The sequence below is a fragment of the Pinus tabuliformis genome, chromosome 7 (assembly GCF_031772625.1).
Source record: "Pinus tabuliformis cultivar Carrire ecotype Pingquan chromosome 7, CPIR1, whole genome shotgun sequence".
Classification (NCBI taxonomy): domain Eukaryota; kingdom Viridiplantae; phylum Streptophyta; class Pinopsida; order Pinales; family Pinaceae; genus Pinus; species Pinus tabuliformis.
Window position 1 is genome coordinate 1,476,344,986 of NC_142293.1, and position 20,151 is coordinate 1,476,365,136.

General features: G+C 40.1%; 1 protein-coding gene across 1 annotated transcript; it reads right to left on the bottom strand.

Moving 5' to 3' along the window:
- Positions 1-2,238: 2,238 nt before the first annotated feature.
- LOC149253391 (shikimate O-hydroxycinnamoyltransferase-like) lies at positions 2,239-19,428 on the bottom strand. Its single transcript, XM_089456825.1, has 2 exons — positions 18,822-19,428; positions 2,239-3,442 (listed from the first exon to the last, which is right to left on the bottom strand). The coding sequence occupies exons 1-2, from the start codon at positions 19,236-19,238 to the stop codon at positions 2,558-2,560; spliced, it is 1,302 nt and encodes a 433-aa protein (XP_089312951.1). The 5' UTR covers positions 19,239-19,428; the 3' UTR covers positions 2,239-2,557.
- Between the last annotated feature and the right edge of the window lie 723 nt (positions 19,429-20,151).

Below are 20,151 nucleotides of genomic sequence, written 5' to 3' on the forward strand. Positions count from 1 at the left end.
AAACTTCTAGATCCAAGACACTAGGAGATCTAAATGGCAACTATTGAAGATACATATATCAAATTACATTATATCTATTACGAATGGGGAGTCTCCATCTAACTAAATCTTTGTAAAACCTTCATCTCTTGTCATCAAAAAGCCTCTTTCCAACATGGTGAATTCTACTACGTTGTTACTAGTGTAGCCACACCGACCCACATGAATTCAAAAAAAAATTCCGCACTCATCCTAGAATATCCCCCCTATCCCACTAGACCTGAGTTACCCTTAGAGACCCCTTCAAAATTTAGCTTGATAAATCTCGAGGGGGGAAGGGAAAACCTTGAGGGGGATATCCTTGAGTCCCATGGAAAATGTGACTTGTAGCAATCATGTCTTCAAATATCTCTAGGTATTTTAGTATCCTCGCCTCCACCTAATCCACCTTCCAATCTTTTTTATCCCAAAGTTCCGATAAATTGTTTCTTTACAATTTTGCTTCATGGCTTGCCATACCTTTCCCTTGATGTCATTTGGTCCTTAAAGATAATTATGTTTCGTTCCTTCCAAGCATTTTAAAGTAAGAGTCCCAAAACTAATTTCTAAGCTTTGTTGACTATTGGGTTATTGAAGAGGGTTAATTCCCACCATCTCCAAAGTTTCCCATAGGTTATTTCGGGTGTGATCCAAAGATAACACATGGTTCCATAAATTCTCCACAAAGGCACAAGTATCCAAAAGGTGTTCCATGGTTTCCTCTTATTCTTTTTAGAGAAGAGAAAATGAAAGGCACATGAAGCTTTTTTTCTACAGATGGTCCCATGTAAGAGGCATTTTCCTTCCTATAAGCCATAAAAAATTGTGTTGCCTTTGGCCACAGTTTTCCTGTCCATATCCTCCTCCAGAAAGGTTCTCGAGCGACTTTTGAATGACCCACCATCATCCCATAGGATTTTTTTTAAGTGAAAATCCCCTTTGGTTTATACCCCATCTTAGCTTGTGAGGATTATGAACAATTTGAATTTTCCTCTCCCTTAAGCAAACATAGAGAATCGTTCAAAGATACATTGCTTGATCTTTGGGTCAATTTTCCATAGTTTTCCATTTCCACCATAGGGATTGTAGATTGTCTTCTTTCCAAAAGCCCACCACTTGGGTGGCTTCTTCAGTGATAGTACGCATTTTGAGGCTTGAGCTCCTTTATGTTTTCTACATGCGAAAGTTGTTGATAAGATTCTTCCTATGACCAAGTTGTCCATTCTTTTCTAATTTCTTGGAGTATGAGATTTGGAATCAAAAAATAGTTTTCGGCCAAATTCCAAATATAAGATCCAAGAAGAAAAGTATGAGTTTTTACCTTGTCAGATTGACTTTTGTTTGGCTTATATTTCTTATCCCAAATTTGTTTCTAGCTCTGAACCCCTTGATACCACCTCCACCACAACTTATCTCCCAATATTATCTCCCAATACTTTGATAAGAACCTCAGGGTCTCTCAAACACGACCCTTCTCCCCATTTTGGAAGACATACCTTATCCCAACCCAACAAGGCCCATCTTTTAGTCTACTTGGCACCTTGCCATAAAAAAATCCTAGAGTTTGAAACAATGCCCCTCTACACCTCTGTCGGTCCTGATAATACTGAAAATTGAAAACTAGAAGAACATGGAGGACTGATTTCAACAAAGTGACTCAGCATGCTAGGTTTAATGAGCGGAAAGCCTAGTTATCCAATAATTTGGAAATCTTGTTTGTTACTTCCTGCGAGAAAGAGGTCTTTAGAGAATTCGTGACCAGAAGAATACCCAATATTTTGATGGAAGATTGCCCACATGATTTCTCCCCATTTATCAAGCTTCTTGGAAATTAGAGAGAATGAAACTTGTCTCTTGCAATGATGGTTCGCCATAAAAAATTATTAACATTTATTTTAAAAATAATTATATTATTTTTATCATTTTAATTAAATTCATTAATTAAAAAATATTATATAAATTTAAATTCTATAGTATTTTGGATAAGTGAAAAATCAACCATGTATAAATACAAAACTACTCCAATATATATACATCTCACACATTCATTAAACAGTACAAATTAAAATATATATTAGTTTTGTAAATCTTTGTTAAAATGAAATTTGACCATCTCTTTGTATATCCTGCAGGATCGTAAATGTCTAATTAAAAACAAAAAAATCTTGAATTTGTCCCATTTTTATTTCAATAACAATTGAGATCCTATTATTTATTTATCTCGTTATACTTATGTAATTGTAGTGAAATTTTGCAAACTAATAATAATTTTTCAATCACTATAAAAACCCCCACAACAATTTATATGACCTGCCCGCAATCTTATTACAATCGACAAACTTCCATCTTGAGGAAAATCTATAGAACGAATTTCTCAAAACAGACCCTGTGCTATGCCCTCAATCTTATTACAATTGACAGGCTTCCATCTTCGGTAAGACTAGAGAAAAAGTAAGCGTTGTCCTCCTCAGCAATAATCTTAGATCCAGTGAATATAAACTTTCTCTAACATTTTATTGTAATTCTAATGAATTCATATTCAGAATTCATAGAACAATTTCTTAAAATTGTTCATCTGATCTTTCTGCAATTTTATTGCAACTGTCAAACTTCCATCATTGACAGGACTAGACAAAATGCAGATTGAGTTTTCAAAAGCAATGATGGCAGGACCCATATATATTGGCTTTCCCCAACCAAAGTCTGCATCGTGAAGAGGCAGTCGAGACCAACTCGTGATGCAGAGATGAGGAGACCTGTATGTATGAGATCCTCGAACTAAAGCATTCAAATCATGGTGTGACTCCAAATAGTCTAAAGCAGAGCGCAAGTATTCATCATCCATCCGGACCAAACCTTCATGAATGATACTTGCAGCATAATATATAGGCTTTGAGGTCAGGTCCCCAACCTGAGCCATAGGCGAAGCTATAAAAATAGCATTTCCAAAATAATTTGGAGGAAGAGGTGGAACTAGCCGATTACGACTGTCTATAGGAACATACATTTTGCTTTCTTCATCTTCCCTCAGATTTCCAGCTTTACAAACACATCTCCAAATGTGGCCTGACAGCATTTCATAACTACTGTATTTTACTTGATTGCCATTCTCTGTGGCCTTGGCCTTAAGGCTGTCTAATTGGTGCTTTGTAATTTTGAAAATGCCAGTTGAGTTCTGGTCATCATTCATTGCACCATTTTTGTCATTCAATGGCGAAGGTTGTTCATACTCTATATGATGAAACTTTGGACCGGCAATATTATCGGCTTGAAAAATACTTCTATCAAGAAAGGGTTGAGTAATATCGGCTCCACGAGCTACAGCAGCCCAACTATTCATAAAATGTAAACCTGCATATCCATCGCCCACAATGTGATTTATTCTCACACCTAGCGATACTCCTCCACATTTGAAAAATGTTACCTGCAGATCAATAAATTGTACATAATGTTATGAAAATATATACATACTACCAGACAAAAAAAATTCAATCATGCACTGTTAACATCATTATTAACTTGCATAGTCGAGATAAAATCCAAACATTGATATGTACAGAGAATCAATATGAAAAGTCAACAATCTTTTATTTATTTATTTATATATATATATATATATATAAATAATTAATGTTTTAAGATTATGTTTTTACTGCAGGGATTTAAATACAAGAATTTTTAAATGAGGAAAAGTTAAATGGATTTTTCTTTAGAGTAATGTTATAAATTTCTCATTTATCAGATTTATAAATAATAAATGGAGTAAGTTAATTTATCAGATTTATAAATAATAAATGGAGTAAGTTAATTTTAATTATTGAATATTAAGTTTTAAAGCTAATTACTCTTAAGAATTTAATTTTTTTTTAATAATATAATATTATATCTAAAATATAATTAAAATATGTGTTAGAATAGTGACTTTTCTGATATTTCAAATAATCAAAATTAGAATAACTATTTTTTTATTAGTCTTATAAAATTAATTATTATTATTATAATTATAATCATAATTTAAATAAATAAATAAAAACATATATTATATATTAAATATCACTAATTTAATAGAAAAAATTAAACTTATTTTTAAATTAATATAATATATATGAAATTAATATGAATAATTAAAATTTACTAAAATATAAAGTTATGTACTATAGATTTTTCAAAACAAAAGAATCTAGATAAAATTATATATATAATTTTTTTTAATTTTTATATATAGTTATTAACATTAATTGGTGCTTTTTATAAAATAAGTTAAAAAATTTCTTATAAAACATTTTTTTATAATTTATAATTTATAATATTTATTTCAAAATAATTTTTTTTAATCATAATATTAAATATTAAATTGATAGAATCAAGTTTCAGTGGTACAACTTGTTGAGAAAGAGTTTTCTTAATAAAACAATTTGTGTTTAAGTCTCACTGAAGTGCTAAAGACTTTCTCACTGAACTGCTAAACTAATACACTAAAAAAACATTTAACTTACAAAAAAATTGTTAATTCAATATACTTCTTTTTTTTTCTATATAATACTACCTAAACAACCACGGGGGATTTGAAGTGGTGACCTATCAATCCAATCACCATACAGTACACCCATTCACCATCAATCCAAAGCCCCATAGGCTAACTCAATATACTTCTTAATTCCAAATTTAATTTGAATTAAAAAAACTTAAAAAATAAAATTTAAAATTTCTAATATTTATTTATAAAATAAACCAAAAAAAAAATAAAAAATAAAAAATTTCTAATATTTATTTATAAAATAAACCATCTTTCTCAATCATAAGATCGAATATTATGAAAAAAAATTAACTCAAAAACAATTAAATCAGATGGAAAGATAATTCCTCTTTCAAATGTAATCTATAATCTATAAAAGTTGAACCATGTTTAAAAATGATTATATATATATATATTTATTTATTTATTTAATAAAAAAATTAAAATTAATTTATCTTTGAATTAATTTTATATTTTACATCTGCAAGTCTCACCTCCTCGACTATGTAAAATTGCATAGCTATAAACATTATCACAATAACAAAGAGAAGTCCCATTCTTAATGGAGTTGTGTATAATGCGACTTTTTGGAGATTCCGGTGACGGAATCCGGCGGAAGAAACTGAGGTTAAATCTTGATTTGTTGCAGTTAAAATGGTTTTTTCACTGCATATTTGGATTCAGCACCCTGAAAAACCCTGGGACGCTTTGATTGTGCAGAAACTAGCTATCAAACTTGCGATTCCAATAAATTGCTGCCGGATTTTGACCAGAAAAACCCACCGAAAAGGCTTCCAAAAAGTCTCCTTATAGACAACTGCATTCTTAATTCCTATTTTAACAGGTATTTTTACGTCTGTTGCAAATTATAAGAATAATCAGGAATCTAATGGTCAGAGTTAGCTGTGAAATAGTTGACTTTTTTAATAATCAGGAATCTAATTGTCAGAGCTAGCTGTGAAACAGTTGACCTTTTCAATAATCAGGAATGTGATTGTCAGAGCTAGCTGTGAAATAGTTGACTTTTCTGATAACTCTTAGATATCAAAAAAAAATGAAAAAAGCGCTATATTTGTCCATTAGAAAATTTACAGATATATAATATAGAAGCAACAAGCAACAATATAGATGTAATACAGATACATCATATATCATCCTTCAAATCCAATCAAATTTATCCGGGCATAATTAGAAGTTTAGTCTATCATATCAAAATTGTACAAGGGTAAAGAAGACTAGTAAAGAAGACTAGTGAAGCGTAAAAATCCAAGCATAGGAAGGGTATATACAAATCAAAAACACAAGTAGGTTGATAATGTGTCTAACATGTAGTAATCCCGGCAAAAGTTCAAGCTAGTTCATATGAGAATGTAGATAAATAGTTCTATCCAGAGAAAGACATCGCCCTGATGTCTTGATTATGTCCCTCCATCTTAATTTCGATGTGCATTCCGTCTGCTTCAAGCCTTCAGCCATAAGTCTTCTTTTCTAGAATCTGTCTACAAAATGGTTATGCTCTCTTCCTATGTGCTCAATAGATGAACCCGAGTAATGTGTCCAGAGTTGTTGTACTTGGAAGAGCTAGCCTTGTAGAGTGGATTGAAGGATATGTGCCCGTCCCAGAACATAGTCAATGAGGATTTTGGAATCCCCATAAATATGTAAATTAGGAATGTTCAAAATTTTTGAGAACCAAAGTAAACCCCAGAGCGCCATTACTTCAGATTTAGTATTTGTGTCACGACCAACACCCCAATGAATCCAGTGTTCTTGTTCCGGTGAGAAAGCAATCCAGAACCCACATCCGCAAATATGTCTTTGTGATGCACCGTCAAAATAGGCAGTCGGGAATGCCACAATGGGGATGGAATTACATGAAGAAACCTTCGAACCAGTGTGCAGATTTGAACCAATAGTGAGATAATTTGATGTTATCTAGTACCTGTAGATCAAAAATTCGGTGGTTGTTGAAGATAATTTTATTCCTCCATTTCTAGACCTCCCAGAAAAAACATGTGAAACCAATGTGAGAGGCAAGTTTTTTCCAAAGCAAGACAACCTTGGGACATTGCAAAAATAGATGTATGTTATGCTCCTCCGCAACCCTGTAAATGACACAATAGCTCGGCCCATACCAATGTCGCTTTTGGAGGTTTTCCCATGTGAGATTCTTATTTTTCCATACCAACCAAAAGAAAAGTATAATCTTGATGGGAAATTTAGTTTTCCAGTAGTGTGAGAACCAACATACCTCAGATTGTGGATTCTCCCGATAACAGAGTGTAATATATGTGTCAACCACCTTGTGATTTCCATCTTTTGTTTTTCCCTTCCAAGAAATCTGGTCTCATTTCACAGTACAACATGTACCATCAAGCAGTAGATTTCTTCTGATTTGTTCCCATTGACTTTCCATCTGTCCGGAAATTTCTAAATCCATAGCTTGTTTCCAGATAGGTCTGCAGTCGTGCCATGAAGATATGACCTGTTGCCAGAAAAAGATGTCGCGGCTATGAAGACAATTAACAAGTTCCTCAGATAAATTAGAAGCAGTATCAGTACCCATAATGTGGTCCAGGCCTATTGCAATGCAAAGTTCGTTGCCCAATTTCCAAACTAGTAATGAAATAAAGCAGCATTGTAGTTTAATAAAATTGTGCCAGATTGCAGAACTGGAAGTGGTCCTGATCCGTCCCCGTCTCATCCAAACAAAAAAATTGGTATTTCTTAGATATTTTGACTGTATAATCGAGCCCCATGCACCACCCCCGAATATGCTACACCACATGGATTTGAGCAGGAGCGCCCGTCCGAATCTGTTTAGATGCAGTATGCCCCAGCCACCTAGTAGTGTGGGAAGGCTGAGAAATTCCAACTTTGCGAGATGGTATTTACGCTGATTTTTCCTACCAGACCCTATAAAATTTGTCATGATCCTGTTAAGCTTATTAATGGTGGAATGGGGAAAATAATATAGGTGTGCCCAGTACACACCCAATTGATTAATGAAAGCTTGTGTCAAGATTAAGAGAAATCTTTGGCTAAAATCACATGATAGAATGTTTGTCGACGTGTTTCGAATCAACCAGTGTGGTTCATCAGCAGGACAAGTTGAAGAATCAAATCTAGAATGCATGTTAAATAGTTAGAGCAGAACTTCCATCAGCTATAATTATTGACCAGGTAACGGCTAAATTGACTACCTAACAGTTATATTAGACGAGGAAATGGCTAGTTTGACCGGACACAGGGAAAAGGGGGGGGTATGTCAAGGTAACACGTCCACCTAGTGAAAAACATCTAAACTCGTAGCCAGATATCCACTTGTAATATCTTTCAATAAGACACATACAATCTATATTTTTATAACTGCAGGTTTGATGTGAAAACCAAGGTATTTCATACCTCCCGATAGTGGTTCTGAAGCCACACCAAATAATCTGCAAATATAAGTGATTATCTCCTGATCACAGAAATCATGGAGGATAGTAGATTTCTGGAGATTCATGGTCAGTCCAATGGCCCTACCAAACTTAACAAATATATTATATAGATGAAACCATGCATACCTGTTTAGAATTCCCATGATGAGGATGTCATCAACAAAGAAATTATGTGATATAGATATACCTCGTCCCATATGTAAGGCATGAAAGTGCCCATCAACCACCACTTGTTGGATGTGAAGGCTCAACCCATCCATAGCTAAGATGAAGAGTAGTGGAGACAACGAGCAGCCTTGTTGGAGACCCCTGTCCGCCTAAAATTACTCTGGGACTCTTATCCCATTTGAAATATTTTAGCACATTCAGTATTTCCTCCTTCGATATCAGTTTGTATAGAGCCACATTTGCATCTCCATCGAACATGCGAGGATAATATTCAACACCCCACAGTTGGTCCTCTGGGCAGTCCAGAACCCTCCTTTGGTATGCAGTATGAAAATGTTGAACAACAGCTTGCAAATATCTTGTTGTGTTTGTCCTTTGTTACCATCCGCATCGCTTATTTCCCAGATAGTGTTTATTTTTCTTTGATAATTTACATACTGGTGCAAAAATTTGGTACTTTCGTCACCCTCTTTGAGCCAGATGGCCCTGCTCTTGAGACACCAGGTAGTCTCTTTTATGTGGAGAATATGCTTTTTGCGGAGTTCTAGTGCATGTATACGACTCAGGATATGGTTTGGAAGATGATCATCAAGGAGCGAAGGGCATATGTCATGAAGTGCTCATGAGATGTCTTCCAACTCTTTATTGAGGAGTTTGCACTTTCTATGTTCCCATGTCTTTACCTCCCTCTGGAGAACCTTAAGCAGCTCCAATATGTGCTTCATAGGTGAGTTAGTTTGGGCCCCAATTTGATGCCAGACATCTCACACTAGATTGTTGAAATCCAGATCCTCAAGCCAAATCCAATTGAACTCGAATGGAATCCCACCTCTGAAGTCACTCCTTTTCCAGTGGAGAATGATAGGCCTATGATCTGAAATATGATTACTCACAACTTCTGAGTGGACCAATCCAAGTCGCTCGATAATCTGCTCATTTATGAGAAATCGGTCCAAACGCTTAGCAACATATGCATCTTCGACTATGCCATTATCCCAGGTTGGAGATATAGTGGATGGACAAATATCAATAAGATTGTGTTCAATAATGAGCTCCTGCATGTGGTCTGCTAGTGTGTCTACCCGGTGAGAACAACCCCATATCTCATTTAAACCCAAAGTGAAATTTAAATCCCTAGCAACAATTAGTGAAGGCAGGTCCAGTATGTCTGAGGAGTTCAGTTTTTCCCAGAAGGTACTACAGTCTTTGTAAGGGGGATATACATTCAGTATATGCACTTTTCCCAGTAGTACCCGAATGTGCCCTGCTAGAAAGATGCCCGCGAAGTAGGAGAAAGCTTTTACATTAACCCATTGTGGGTTCCATAATGCCACCAGACCCCTAGAGAGTCCGTCAGCTGCAGTGATCGCCATGTGCCAGGAGGGCAGCATCTTCCTGAAATAACAAACCACCTGCGGAACAGCGTGCATAGTCTCCTGCAGTAATATAATATATGGACGAATCGAATAGAAAAGCTCTTTGAGGGCTAAATATTTTGGGGCAGCCCCCAGGCTACGGATATTAAGGGAGAGAATAAAAGTCATGTTTGATCATGTGTGGGCGACTTTGCTCTAAGGGCCCCAGGGGGATATGAAACAACAATAGGAACATCGATGAGAGGAGAAGTATTTACAGGGCTGAACGGGAGAGGTCAGGTGTGGCCCCGAAAATGTCGGCTATCACGGCTGTGTTTGCGTCGAACAATGATATTCCTCGCAAAGGTGGGACTGATATGAGGGGAAGATGGTTCATGTGGTTTATGGATGGTGAGCATGTGAAGATCTAGTGTTTTCTTATGCAGTAGGTAGTCTAGATCACTGTCAGTCGAATTGGTAGGGGAGATTAATGGAGAATGTGGCATAATAGGGCATGTGCCTAACCCAAGAGAACGAGGTGTGTCATGTGTCGGTGATGTCATGGGAATATATGAGATGTGTGAGGATGTTGGGTCATTATGAGTCAGCGGAGGGAATGTAATAGGCGGGTAGTCAGAAAGCGGTGCGAGGTAGCTATCTGAGGGTGGTGATGAGGTGGGTACATCCAGGGGAACGCCCAACTCATCTGAGGGTTGGGAAGAGGGTATATTATGGTGCAATACAGGTAGAAGCGGATTATTAAGAGTATGAGGATTATGGAGTGGGTGTGAGGATCTCAAATGCTGACGTGGGCTATGACTGGAATGGGGGGTATCAGACCAGCTACGAGGAGGAATAGTTGGGAGAGAAGAATTCATACCCGACATATATTGTTGTTGATTACAATGTTGTTGTCGATGAGAATTATGCCTGCCACCCCGTCGCCGAGGGAAATGTGTCAGGAGATGTCTGATATGGTGGCAGTAGATACACCGGAAAGGAACCCCTAGAAGTCGAGCCGTTGTGCCAGGTGTGTGTCGCCCCAACTGATTTCAATGTGATCTGGGAAGCTGCCTCTATATTCTTTTTCAATAAGAATCCATGCAACATGTTTGTCCTGCGCTCCCAAACATCTCGGATCAACATATACAAAGGTGCCAATTGCGTTGCTAATGTCCATAAAAACTTGTTTCGACTAGAATTCCAAGGGTAAGCCGGGCAGCTTGACCCAAATAAGCTTGTTCTGCGAGGTATTTTTCAGGGGATTGAACCCTATGTGCCATGAGTGAAACGCGAGAAAGCTTTGTCCATTTACCCAGGGAATGGATTTCATTTTGTGAAGGTCCTCTTGGCTGAGGAAGTGAAAGCTATACCAGTCAATCACACCATTGTTGGCATGTAGCCAACCAGTGTTTTCTACTTCAATGCCACCCAAATCCTCATATCCGCTTCATTCAGCTTGGCAAATTGCCACTTACCAACCAAAGCACGTTTTTGAAGATTGATGACTCTATCAATGACGACATCATGGTCGAAAGTAGGGATCGGAGGTGAGACACGAAGAGAACGTTGTTGATTTCTAGAGCTTTGACCATAAACCTCGTGGGAACGTGCATGTTGCTCCAAGTCCGCATGAGTGCCATCTGGAGAGATATTGGACGGTTGAGATGTGTGCCATTTTTCGGAGATCAAAGGACCCCGCACGTCCATGGTTGTCACGCCCCTACATTGGCGGTACTCTTCCAACTGCACTATAGCAAGGTGTGGCACTACCAACTATTTTCTTTTCACCAATACTTACAATTGTAGACTATGCTTAACATTCCATACTTTATTTTTCGTTACCAAGTATTATCTTTGTCCTTTATACAGATGAAAACCCATACATATTCATCATCAACAACAATTAACATATACAATTTCATAACAGTATAAAGGGAAGGGCAAATCACTGCAATATGAGTCTGCCCAATATCAATATATATAATTTTCCACTTTTACAAAGTATAAGCTAAATCTTGGGAAACCTCAAATTTACACTTAACCAAATTTCCAACTTTTGGCAAACTCGGTTACCCAGCTCGTCGGTACCTCCGCATGGTCGCCGCAAGACTCACCAACCCTTCGTTCACCTCGTCGCACGATCGTGTTGTTTGCCCAACTTGAGCATGCCTCGTCATAACCAAGTCGCCACACACAGGTGCCTCTGCATGAGTCACACCTCCATTCACAACTCCAACACTTCACCCGTTTCCACAGTTTCGTCGTGCACAACGCGCCCTACCCAGGTCGCCCGTCAGCATAATTCTCTGTTTCGGCGTGGATGGCGCGCCCTCGCTCGGTCGTCCATCCGCACGTCTACCCATGCCTTCACACGACTCACCCAAGTCCACCCGAACACCTTCACCCAAACTCGTTCACCTGGGTCGCCCGATGACCTCACCCAACTCGCCCGAACGACTTCACCCGGGTCGCCCGACGACCTCACCCGGCTTGCCCGAACAACTTCACTCGGGTCGCCCGACGACCTTGCGCAGCTCGCTCGAACGACTTCACCCGGGTCACACGACGACCTCGCTCGGTTCACCCAAATGACCTCACCCAAGTTTTCTACCTGATGACCTCGCCCGAGTTTTCTGCACGAGTTTCCTGCACGAATTTTCTACACGAGTTTTTTGCACGAGTTTGCCCAAAGTGCGGGCACATCTTCCTGCGCCCTTCGCACTTCTCAACCTGCTCCTAACTCGCACTCCAACCTCATCTCGTTGTCTGAATTGTCGAATAATGGTTTGCCTCCACAAACCGTCCATCAATATATAAGGGCGGGTGGTGGGTTGTGTCACCCAGCCGACCCACGCCTAACGCCCAAGCTGACTCGTTTACTTGTGATGTATCGCCCAAGAGGTGGGTCGGCCGGCCCAACTCATGGGACCGCCCCCTCAACGCTCGCCCATCGCATATAAATTCATCCAAGGTTCGTTTTGCACGCATTTCACATGAGCTCTTCGCTCATCCTTCGCACGGTGAAAGTGACCTAGACCGCAGGTCCTTACATCCTCCCCCACCTTAAGTCATTGTTGTCCTCGACAATATCTCGTCCCGGCAACCATCTGTCACCAAGATATCCATACCAAGGCATATACTCCATCAGTATGTCATACATCGGAAAATCATATCAATCCATGATCACCAACCACCCTGTCACAATCTCCACATGCTGCTCCCCATCGTGGAAGGCAGGCCCCTCCATCTCAAGCTACATGCTTCCTGCAATATACCGTGTCGACCCCATCATGTATCGTCATCATGTGAACTGCTGCCATGATACTCCAACATAATGCTAACACATCTTTGTACACGCTGCAACCCCATGTTTGAACTAGTTGGGTAGCTAATCCAACCGTCACACCCAAACCATGAGAATGTACATCCTCATGCCATCACTAGTCGTTTCTCAGAACATCTTGTCACATCCTCAACTCGATCGAGAATCCATCTCCATACAAGTAAGCCATGCTCAGGTCCATGAAGTGGTCTCCATCTCGTCTCCAACATGCTATCCATGATGTTTGGTGTCAATGTGCTGCATGAAATTAGCTGCATCTATCCCAACATCATCATCCCTCTGCAAAACATTCATCTCCTCAAAGTGAAGAGATCATCTCATCAAACTTTGACTCTCGATGTGCCACATCAAGGTCCATGAAGCAATCTCCATCATATCTGTATGTGCCATCCCTCAAGTCTGCCATAGAAACAAGCATACTCCTGTCTCATCTATCCATGTGTTGCCCATGATCATAGATCAATCAGCTCCCATGTGTCAAAGTGGTCAAGTCTCGGCTCAACCCATGCCCAAGTGTTGCCACCAAGGCATCATCGTCGTCGTAACTCCATCACTCCAAAGTGTCTCATATCGATCCTCCACATCAAGTCACTCTTCCAAGCCACACCCATACATGTACTCGAAAGTATGCACCCATTCTGCATCAAAGTCTCTGACCTCAGCTCCTCAATGCATCAGATCCCTCAAGTCCACCATATATGAAGTCCCTGAAAGTCACAACAATTTCATGTCATCATGAGCTCCATGAGTCATCTCCAACCAACACTTTAGCAAGCATACAAGTCTCAGCCCAAAGGTCTCTGCAAGATGCCTCAGCCCTCCATGTAGTAGGAATGCTCCATAGTTTGCTCACAAATCCATCCAAGTCCATGGCCTTGTTGTACAAGAGTGCACAACCTCTCCATCGGCTCATAAACAAAACATCTCCATGTCACATCAGCAAATCCATCTGCATAACATCCCTGCCTTGGAACTCCTCATTGGATGCCCATAAATGACACCTCTACAAGTGCTCTTGCATAATTTCCCTGCATGAGACTGCCATGCTCTATGTCTCCAACCTGATGTCCATGACTAAGTTGCCCATGTTGTCCAACCAAATAGACTCATCACAACAATCGGTCATCCCCATCCAAGTCTGTAATCTTCGGTCTAGTGAACTCTGTCACCCAACCATATCATCATCACATGAGTGTCTCCACCATGGCTCCCCCACTAAAGGTCCCACCAAGACTTGCTCTTGGTCTCGGCCATGAGAAGTCCACCCAAGTATCATCATACCCAAGTGTGTGCCCTCCTCAATCTGTCCATGAGTCATGCCGGGCACTTAGCCAATTCTCCATGTGTCTAAAGCATGACCCAATCCTTTCGCAATAATCATCATGTTCCTCCATTGCCACTGGCTTTCATACCTTCTACCATAAGGTCACAAACAACCCCAACATGTCCTGCAACAATCAACAATCCTTGCTTCTCCATACAAGGTCTCATTGTAGACATCCATGGTAAGATGCTCCCTTGCATCAGCAAATTGAATTTGCTCTTACCTACATACGGTTCACCTACCAAATGCTCAACTGAAACACAAGTATCAATAATACTTACATCATCATCATGAGGCTCCTCCATGTGAGTGTCCTCATCTACCCATGTTTGCAAACTACACGATCCTGGTCCAACTTGATCAATCTCAAGTTCATCCTCTATCGTTGTCACATCTGCGACATCCTCAATCATCACGGCACCTCTTCCTTGTCAGCACAATCTACAACTTCATCCTGCTCCAGTGTCCAACCAAGTTGAAGAAGTTCGTCTTCAACATTCTTTTCCAAGACTTCAAGTTTCTCTCGAATCCGGGGATTCTCTTCTTTCATCCGCTTCAACCTGTGTAAGGTAAGCAAGAGCTTCCCTTCGCATTCTTCCAAACTTGCCATATCTTGTCGTTCAACTTGGCCCAAGCACAAGGCTTCACTTCTCCTAAACCTGTTTCACAATTCACCTGAATCACCATGATATTCCACCTGTCACCTGCAAAACTTAAACTTCCTTTCAAGTCTTCGACCTTTGTAGAATCAGCTCTTTGATTCAGTTTACCAGCTCTAATACCACCTGTCGTGCCCCTACACTGGTTGTACTCTTCCAACCACACTGTAGCGAGGTGCGGCACTACCAACCGTTTTCTTTTCACCAATACTTACGATTGTAGACTACACCTAACATTTCATACTTAGTTTATTTTTCATTATAAATATTATCTTTGTCCTTTACATAGATGAAAATCTATAGATATTCATCATCAACAACAATTAACATATACAATTGCACAACAGTATAAAGGGAGGGGCAACTCCCTGCAATATGAGTCTGCCCAATATCAATATATATAATTTTCCACTTTTACAAAGTATAAGCTAAATCTTAGGAAACCCCAAATTTACACTTAACCAAATTTCCAACTTTCGGCAAACTCGGTTGCTCAGCTTGTCGGCACCTCCACACGGTCGCCGCACGACTCATCAACCTTTCGTTCACCTCGTCGCACGATCATGTTGTTTGCCCAACTTGGGCGTGCCTCGTCATAACCAAGTCGCCACACACGGGCACCTCCGCACGAGTCACACCTCCATTCACAACTCCAACACTTCACCGTTTCCACCGTTTCGTCGTGCACGGCACGCCCTACCCGGGTCGCCCATCCGCACGATTCTTCGTTTCGTCGTGCACGGCGCACCCTCGCCCGGCTGTCCGTCCGCACGTCCACCCGTGCCTTCGCACGACTCACCCGAGTCCGCCCAAATGCCTTCACTTGAACTCGTTCACCCGGGTCGCCCGACGACCTCACCCGGCTCGCCCGAACGACTTCACCCGGCTCGCCCGAACGACTTCACCCGGGTTGCCCAACGACCTCACCCAGCGTGCCCGAACGACTTCACCCGGGTCACCCGACGACCTCGCTCGGCTCGCCCGAACGACTTCACCCGGGCCGCCCGACAACCTCACCCAGTTCGCCCGAACGACCTCACCCGAGTTTTCTGCCTGACGACCTTGCCCGAGTTTTCTGCACGAGTTTTCTGCACGAGTTTGCCTGAAGTGCGGGCACATCTCCCTGCGCCCTTCGCACTTCTCAACCTGCTCCTAACTCGCACTCCAACCTCAGCTCGTTGTCCGAATGGTCGAATGATGGTTTGCCTCCACAAACCGTCTATCAATATGTATGGGCATGTGGCAGGTTGTGTCACCCGGCCGACCCACGCCCAACGCCCAAGCCGACTCATTTACTTGTGATGTCTCGCCCAAGAGGTGGGTCGATCCACCCAACTCGTGGGACCGCCCCCTCAACGTTCACCCATTGCATATAAACTCATCTAAGGTTCGTTTCGCACGCATTGCCCATGAGCTCTTCGCTCAACCTTCGCACGGTGAAGGTAACCTATACCGCAGGTCCTTACAATGGTGGCCCGGATGAAAGCTTCGTGAGCAGAAGTGTCCAATGTCAGCAAGTCCATGCGCGCATGTGATGAGTCCAAGTCGACTAGTAAATGAAGTAGTATTAGCAAAATGAAATAATACCCAAGTGGTAGAGCAAGAAATAAATAGGAATGTTTAGTGAATCCCTCACGGATATCTAGCGATCCACAATGTGCGAAAAACGATGCACGGACCTGCTGAAAGTAACACCCGCATAAAGCGCAATGAATGAGATGTGTTGTCTTAACGTCTAGACTAAATGAGGAAGGTACCCAGGTAGTAATTATAGAAGGAGTTGTCTATAATGCGACTTTTTGGAGATTCCGGTGACGGAATCCGGCAGAAGAAATTGAGGTTAAATCTTGATTTGTTGCAGTTAAAATGGTTTTTTAACTGCATATTTGGATTCAGCGCCCTCGAAAACCCCTGGGACGCTTTCATTGTGCAGAAACTAGCTATCAAACTTGCGATTCCAATAAATTCCTGCCGGATTTCAACCGGAAAAACCCGCCAGAAAGACTTTCAAAAAGTCGCGTTATAGACAACTGCATTATAGAAAAGAGTTGTGCTCAAGAAGCTATAAAAGAGGTATGCAGGTGTCAGAAATGGCATGTGTGGTGTCGTCCCAGTCACCTCATGTAGGGAAAGAGCCGCCCAGTCAGTAATTGCGTAAAATATCCCGGAAAACGGCTGATTATCCGAACCGGAAAAAGTAGCCACCCGAGCACAGGAGCCGAACCAGCGCAACCGGAAAAAATGCAGCCATACGCGCACAGGATACCAGACCCGCTCAAGGCAGATCAAGTGATTTAAACCCCGAGCAATGACACTGTAAGGAGGCCATTAAAAATCCCCCCAGCAACAGCAACAGCAACAACTGCAGCATCGACAGGTCCACCAGATATTGCAAAAACAAAACACAAATGATTTACAGGGTCGAGAAAGGATGAAGAAGTCGGTCCAGTGGTGCCACTGCGGAGTAATATGGATTGTTTTTTGACAATAATCATCCGTCCGGATGGGCGGAGGACACAGACAGAAATGTAAGTTGGGCCAGTTAACCATATGGACGGCTAGAGAATGGATATCGATGGGAGCGATATATGCAGATAAGAAGATAGATGGCAAGGCAAAGAAGTATCATTATATGGAGGACGTCCGAGTGAAAGATATAATATAGTCCACGGAGGGGTAGATGGAGCATGCTATATTAGAGTGACCGAACCACCCAAACACAGAGTAGTATTCCAAATGTGGAAATCCCTGCTATAGCTTTAAGGTAAGTATCAGGGTCAGAGGCCCAAGTAGACGAAGGGACAGAGACAATGACAGTATAGTGTAGCAAATCATATAAGCAATGCAGCAAAGAATCAAACCTTCAGTGGTTATGGTGTCGAAAATAAAGGGCCAGATATCCGCTGTAACAACCCCAAATCACCAAAAGGGAGACACCGAGGAAGATAGCTGGCTGTTGAAAATCTGCTGTCCCTGGTATACTTCACACCATGAACACTGCTGTGCCATTGCTTGTTGTTTTGTTACCCCTCTCAAAAGGCCTGGTGCCGCGGCCCTTTTTACCTCCTGGCCACCAACTGCTGTTCTGAGTTCATTTCTTCCCGAGGCTGTCCGGGAGAAAGCATCATCGAACACAATGAACTATGATCACTACTGCAATCCTTATTCAAACTGCGGGGATGGTTGACTCTGCTCAAACTGGCTTTGCCCTTCTCAGAGTTCTAAATCCTACCCCGTTTAGCTTGGTGTGTGCATGCTCATAGCTCTGCAATCGAGATTGTGAGTAGAGATAGCATCGGGAAAGTGTAGTGCAAAGACCTGTGGAATGCCTTTTGCTGCTTTGTGGTTAAATGGTATTCACACAACAGAGCGAGGCTTGATGCAATGGCAGGTGGTAACCTGTACACAGGCACATCACGCCTGGAAAATCTCTGGAGACAGCTTCATCACGCCGCCACGCAGTAGATATGATTTTCTTAATAAAATTCTATTCCCCAAAACTTTTTTCATAATTCCAATCCTCAGATTTCGAGATATTTTCAAAATACAGGGATGAAACACTTCTAATTCTCTTCTTCCAAAATATTTCCAAAATTAAACTTCTATCTTCACTATTGATCCAAAAATATTCCCTCACTCTCAATTCAGAAATATTCCCATAATACAATGCAATAGACGCACGTTAATGGGATCCTAACCTATCAAATAAATTGGATTAAAAGAATAATAAGTCAAATAAATTAGATTAAAGGAATTGGATTAAAGTTAATGGGATCCTAACTTATCAAATAAATTGGATTAAAAGAATAATTAGTAAAACAAATTAGACTAAAGGAATTGGATTAAAGTTAATGGGATCCTAACCTATCAAATAAATTGGATTAAAAGAATAATTAATAAAATAAATTAGACTAAATGAATTGGATTAAAAGAATAATTAGTAAAATAAATTGGATTAAAAGAATAATTAGTTAAAGGAAATATTAGTTTACCTGAACAAGAAGCAGAGGGTAGGTATGCATGTCTTCAGTACAATTAAGGTGGGGAAGAAGCTGACAGAGCTCTGGACTGGGTGCAAAATCTCCAAAATCGTCAATGGTAGAATCTGTTACAGCCTCGATAAGTTGACCTCCCTCACCATTACAGTTAATTTGGAGACGCCCATGCGCCTCCTTTCCGAGTCTTCCTGCAATCGGGTAGAAGGGCACCAGAACTTTGCTAAGAGCATCCCTAAGGATGTTCATTGAAAAAAACTGAGGTTTAGCAGTGCCAGCGGGCCTGTAGATATATACAGTACTGGCATGTGTTCTCCCGACTACCAGATCCAGATTTGAAAGCCAAATATTCCCCCGTGGAGTCGGTGCAGCGGGCAGCACCGTTTCACAGCTTTTGACTGTTATGTTAACCATTTTTGCAGGATACAATGTTCACTATGACGAAACAAGATGCAGGAAAAGGAAGGTATGGATCGATTTCAATATGGAACAACCTCCATATTTATAGAATGCGGAGTAAAGATTAAGTCAGGTCCTCCATTTGACGATGAATTTTAATTTTTTCCGCAGACACAGAGCCGCCATTAAATGATTTTTAAAACCAATGATTTTTAATACCGAATGTTTTGTCACCAATTCAGCGCTATCGGGTTGTCATCGACAGGTTGTTAATTATTAATTAAAATCTTGCATCATTACTACCACCATGAAAATGCGCATGGGTTGTCATCGACTAGGTCTCTTCATTATAAAAGCGAAATGATGAGCAATGTCTCTTATTATATTTTTATAAAAATGAGTTCTAAGTTAAATATTAATACTTTAAAACATTAATAAACTTATATTATTATTTGATACTTAATGGTTACAGGAGACTTCATTAAAAAGTTTCTCACGTTTCTGCTGATTTGACTATTAAATTTATAAAGGTATAAATATGGTAGGAGCAAAAACATATTCTTAACTTTGGGACTCATTCAAATTGTGTGGAATTTAGAGGTATAAATATTTTACATTACTCTGGATTATGATGAAAATTATATTTTTATTTTTTGGATTCATTCAAATTGTATTATGTGGAAACTCATTTAAATTAAAATATTTTATATAATTTTAAATATTTTCATGGCTAATTATTTATATTAATTTTTAAAGTAAAGTATTAATGAGTTAAGTAGTTAATATGTTAGTAGTTAAAATATATTATTGAATGGTTTAATTAATGGTTATGGTTATATTGAGTTAGTGAATTTATAGTTAAATAATGTGTTGGTTATTGGATTAAGAGATTTGTTTAGTTGGTTTCAAGATATAAGTTTAGCAAGCA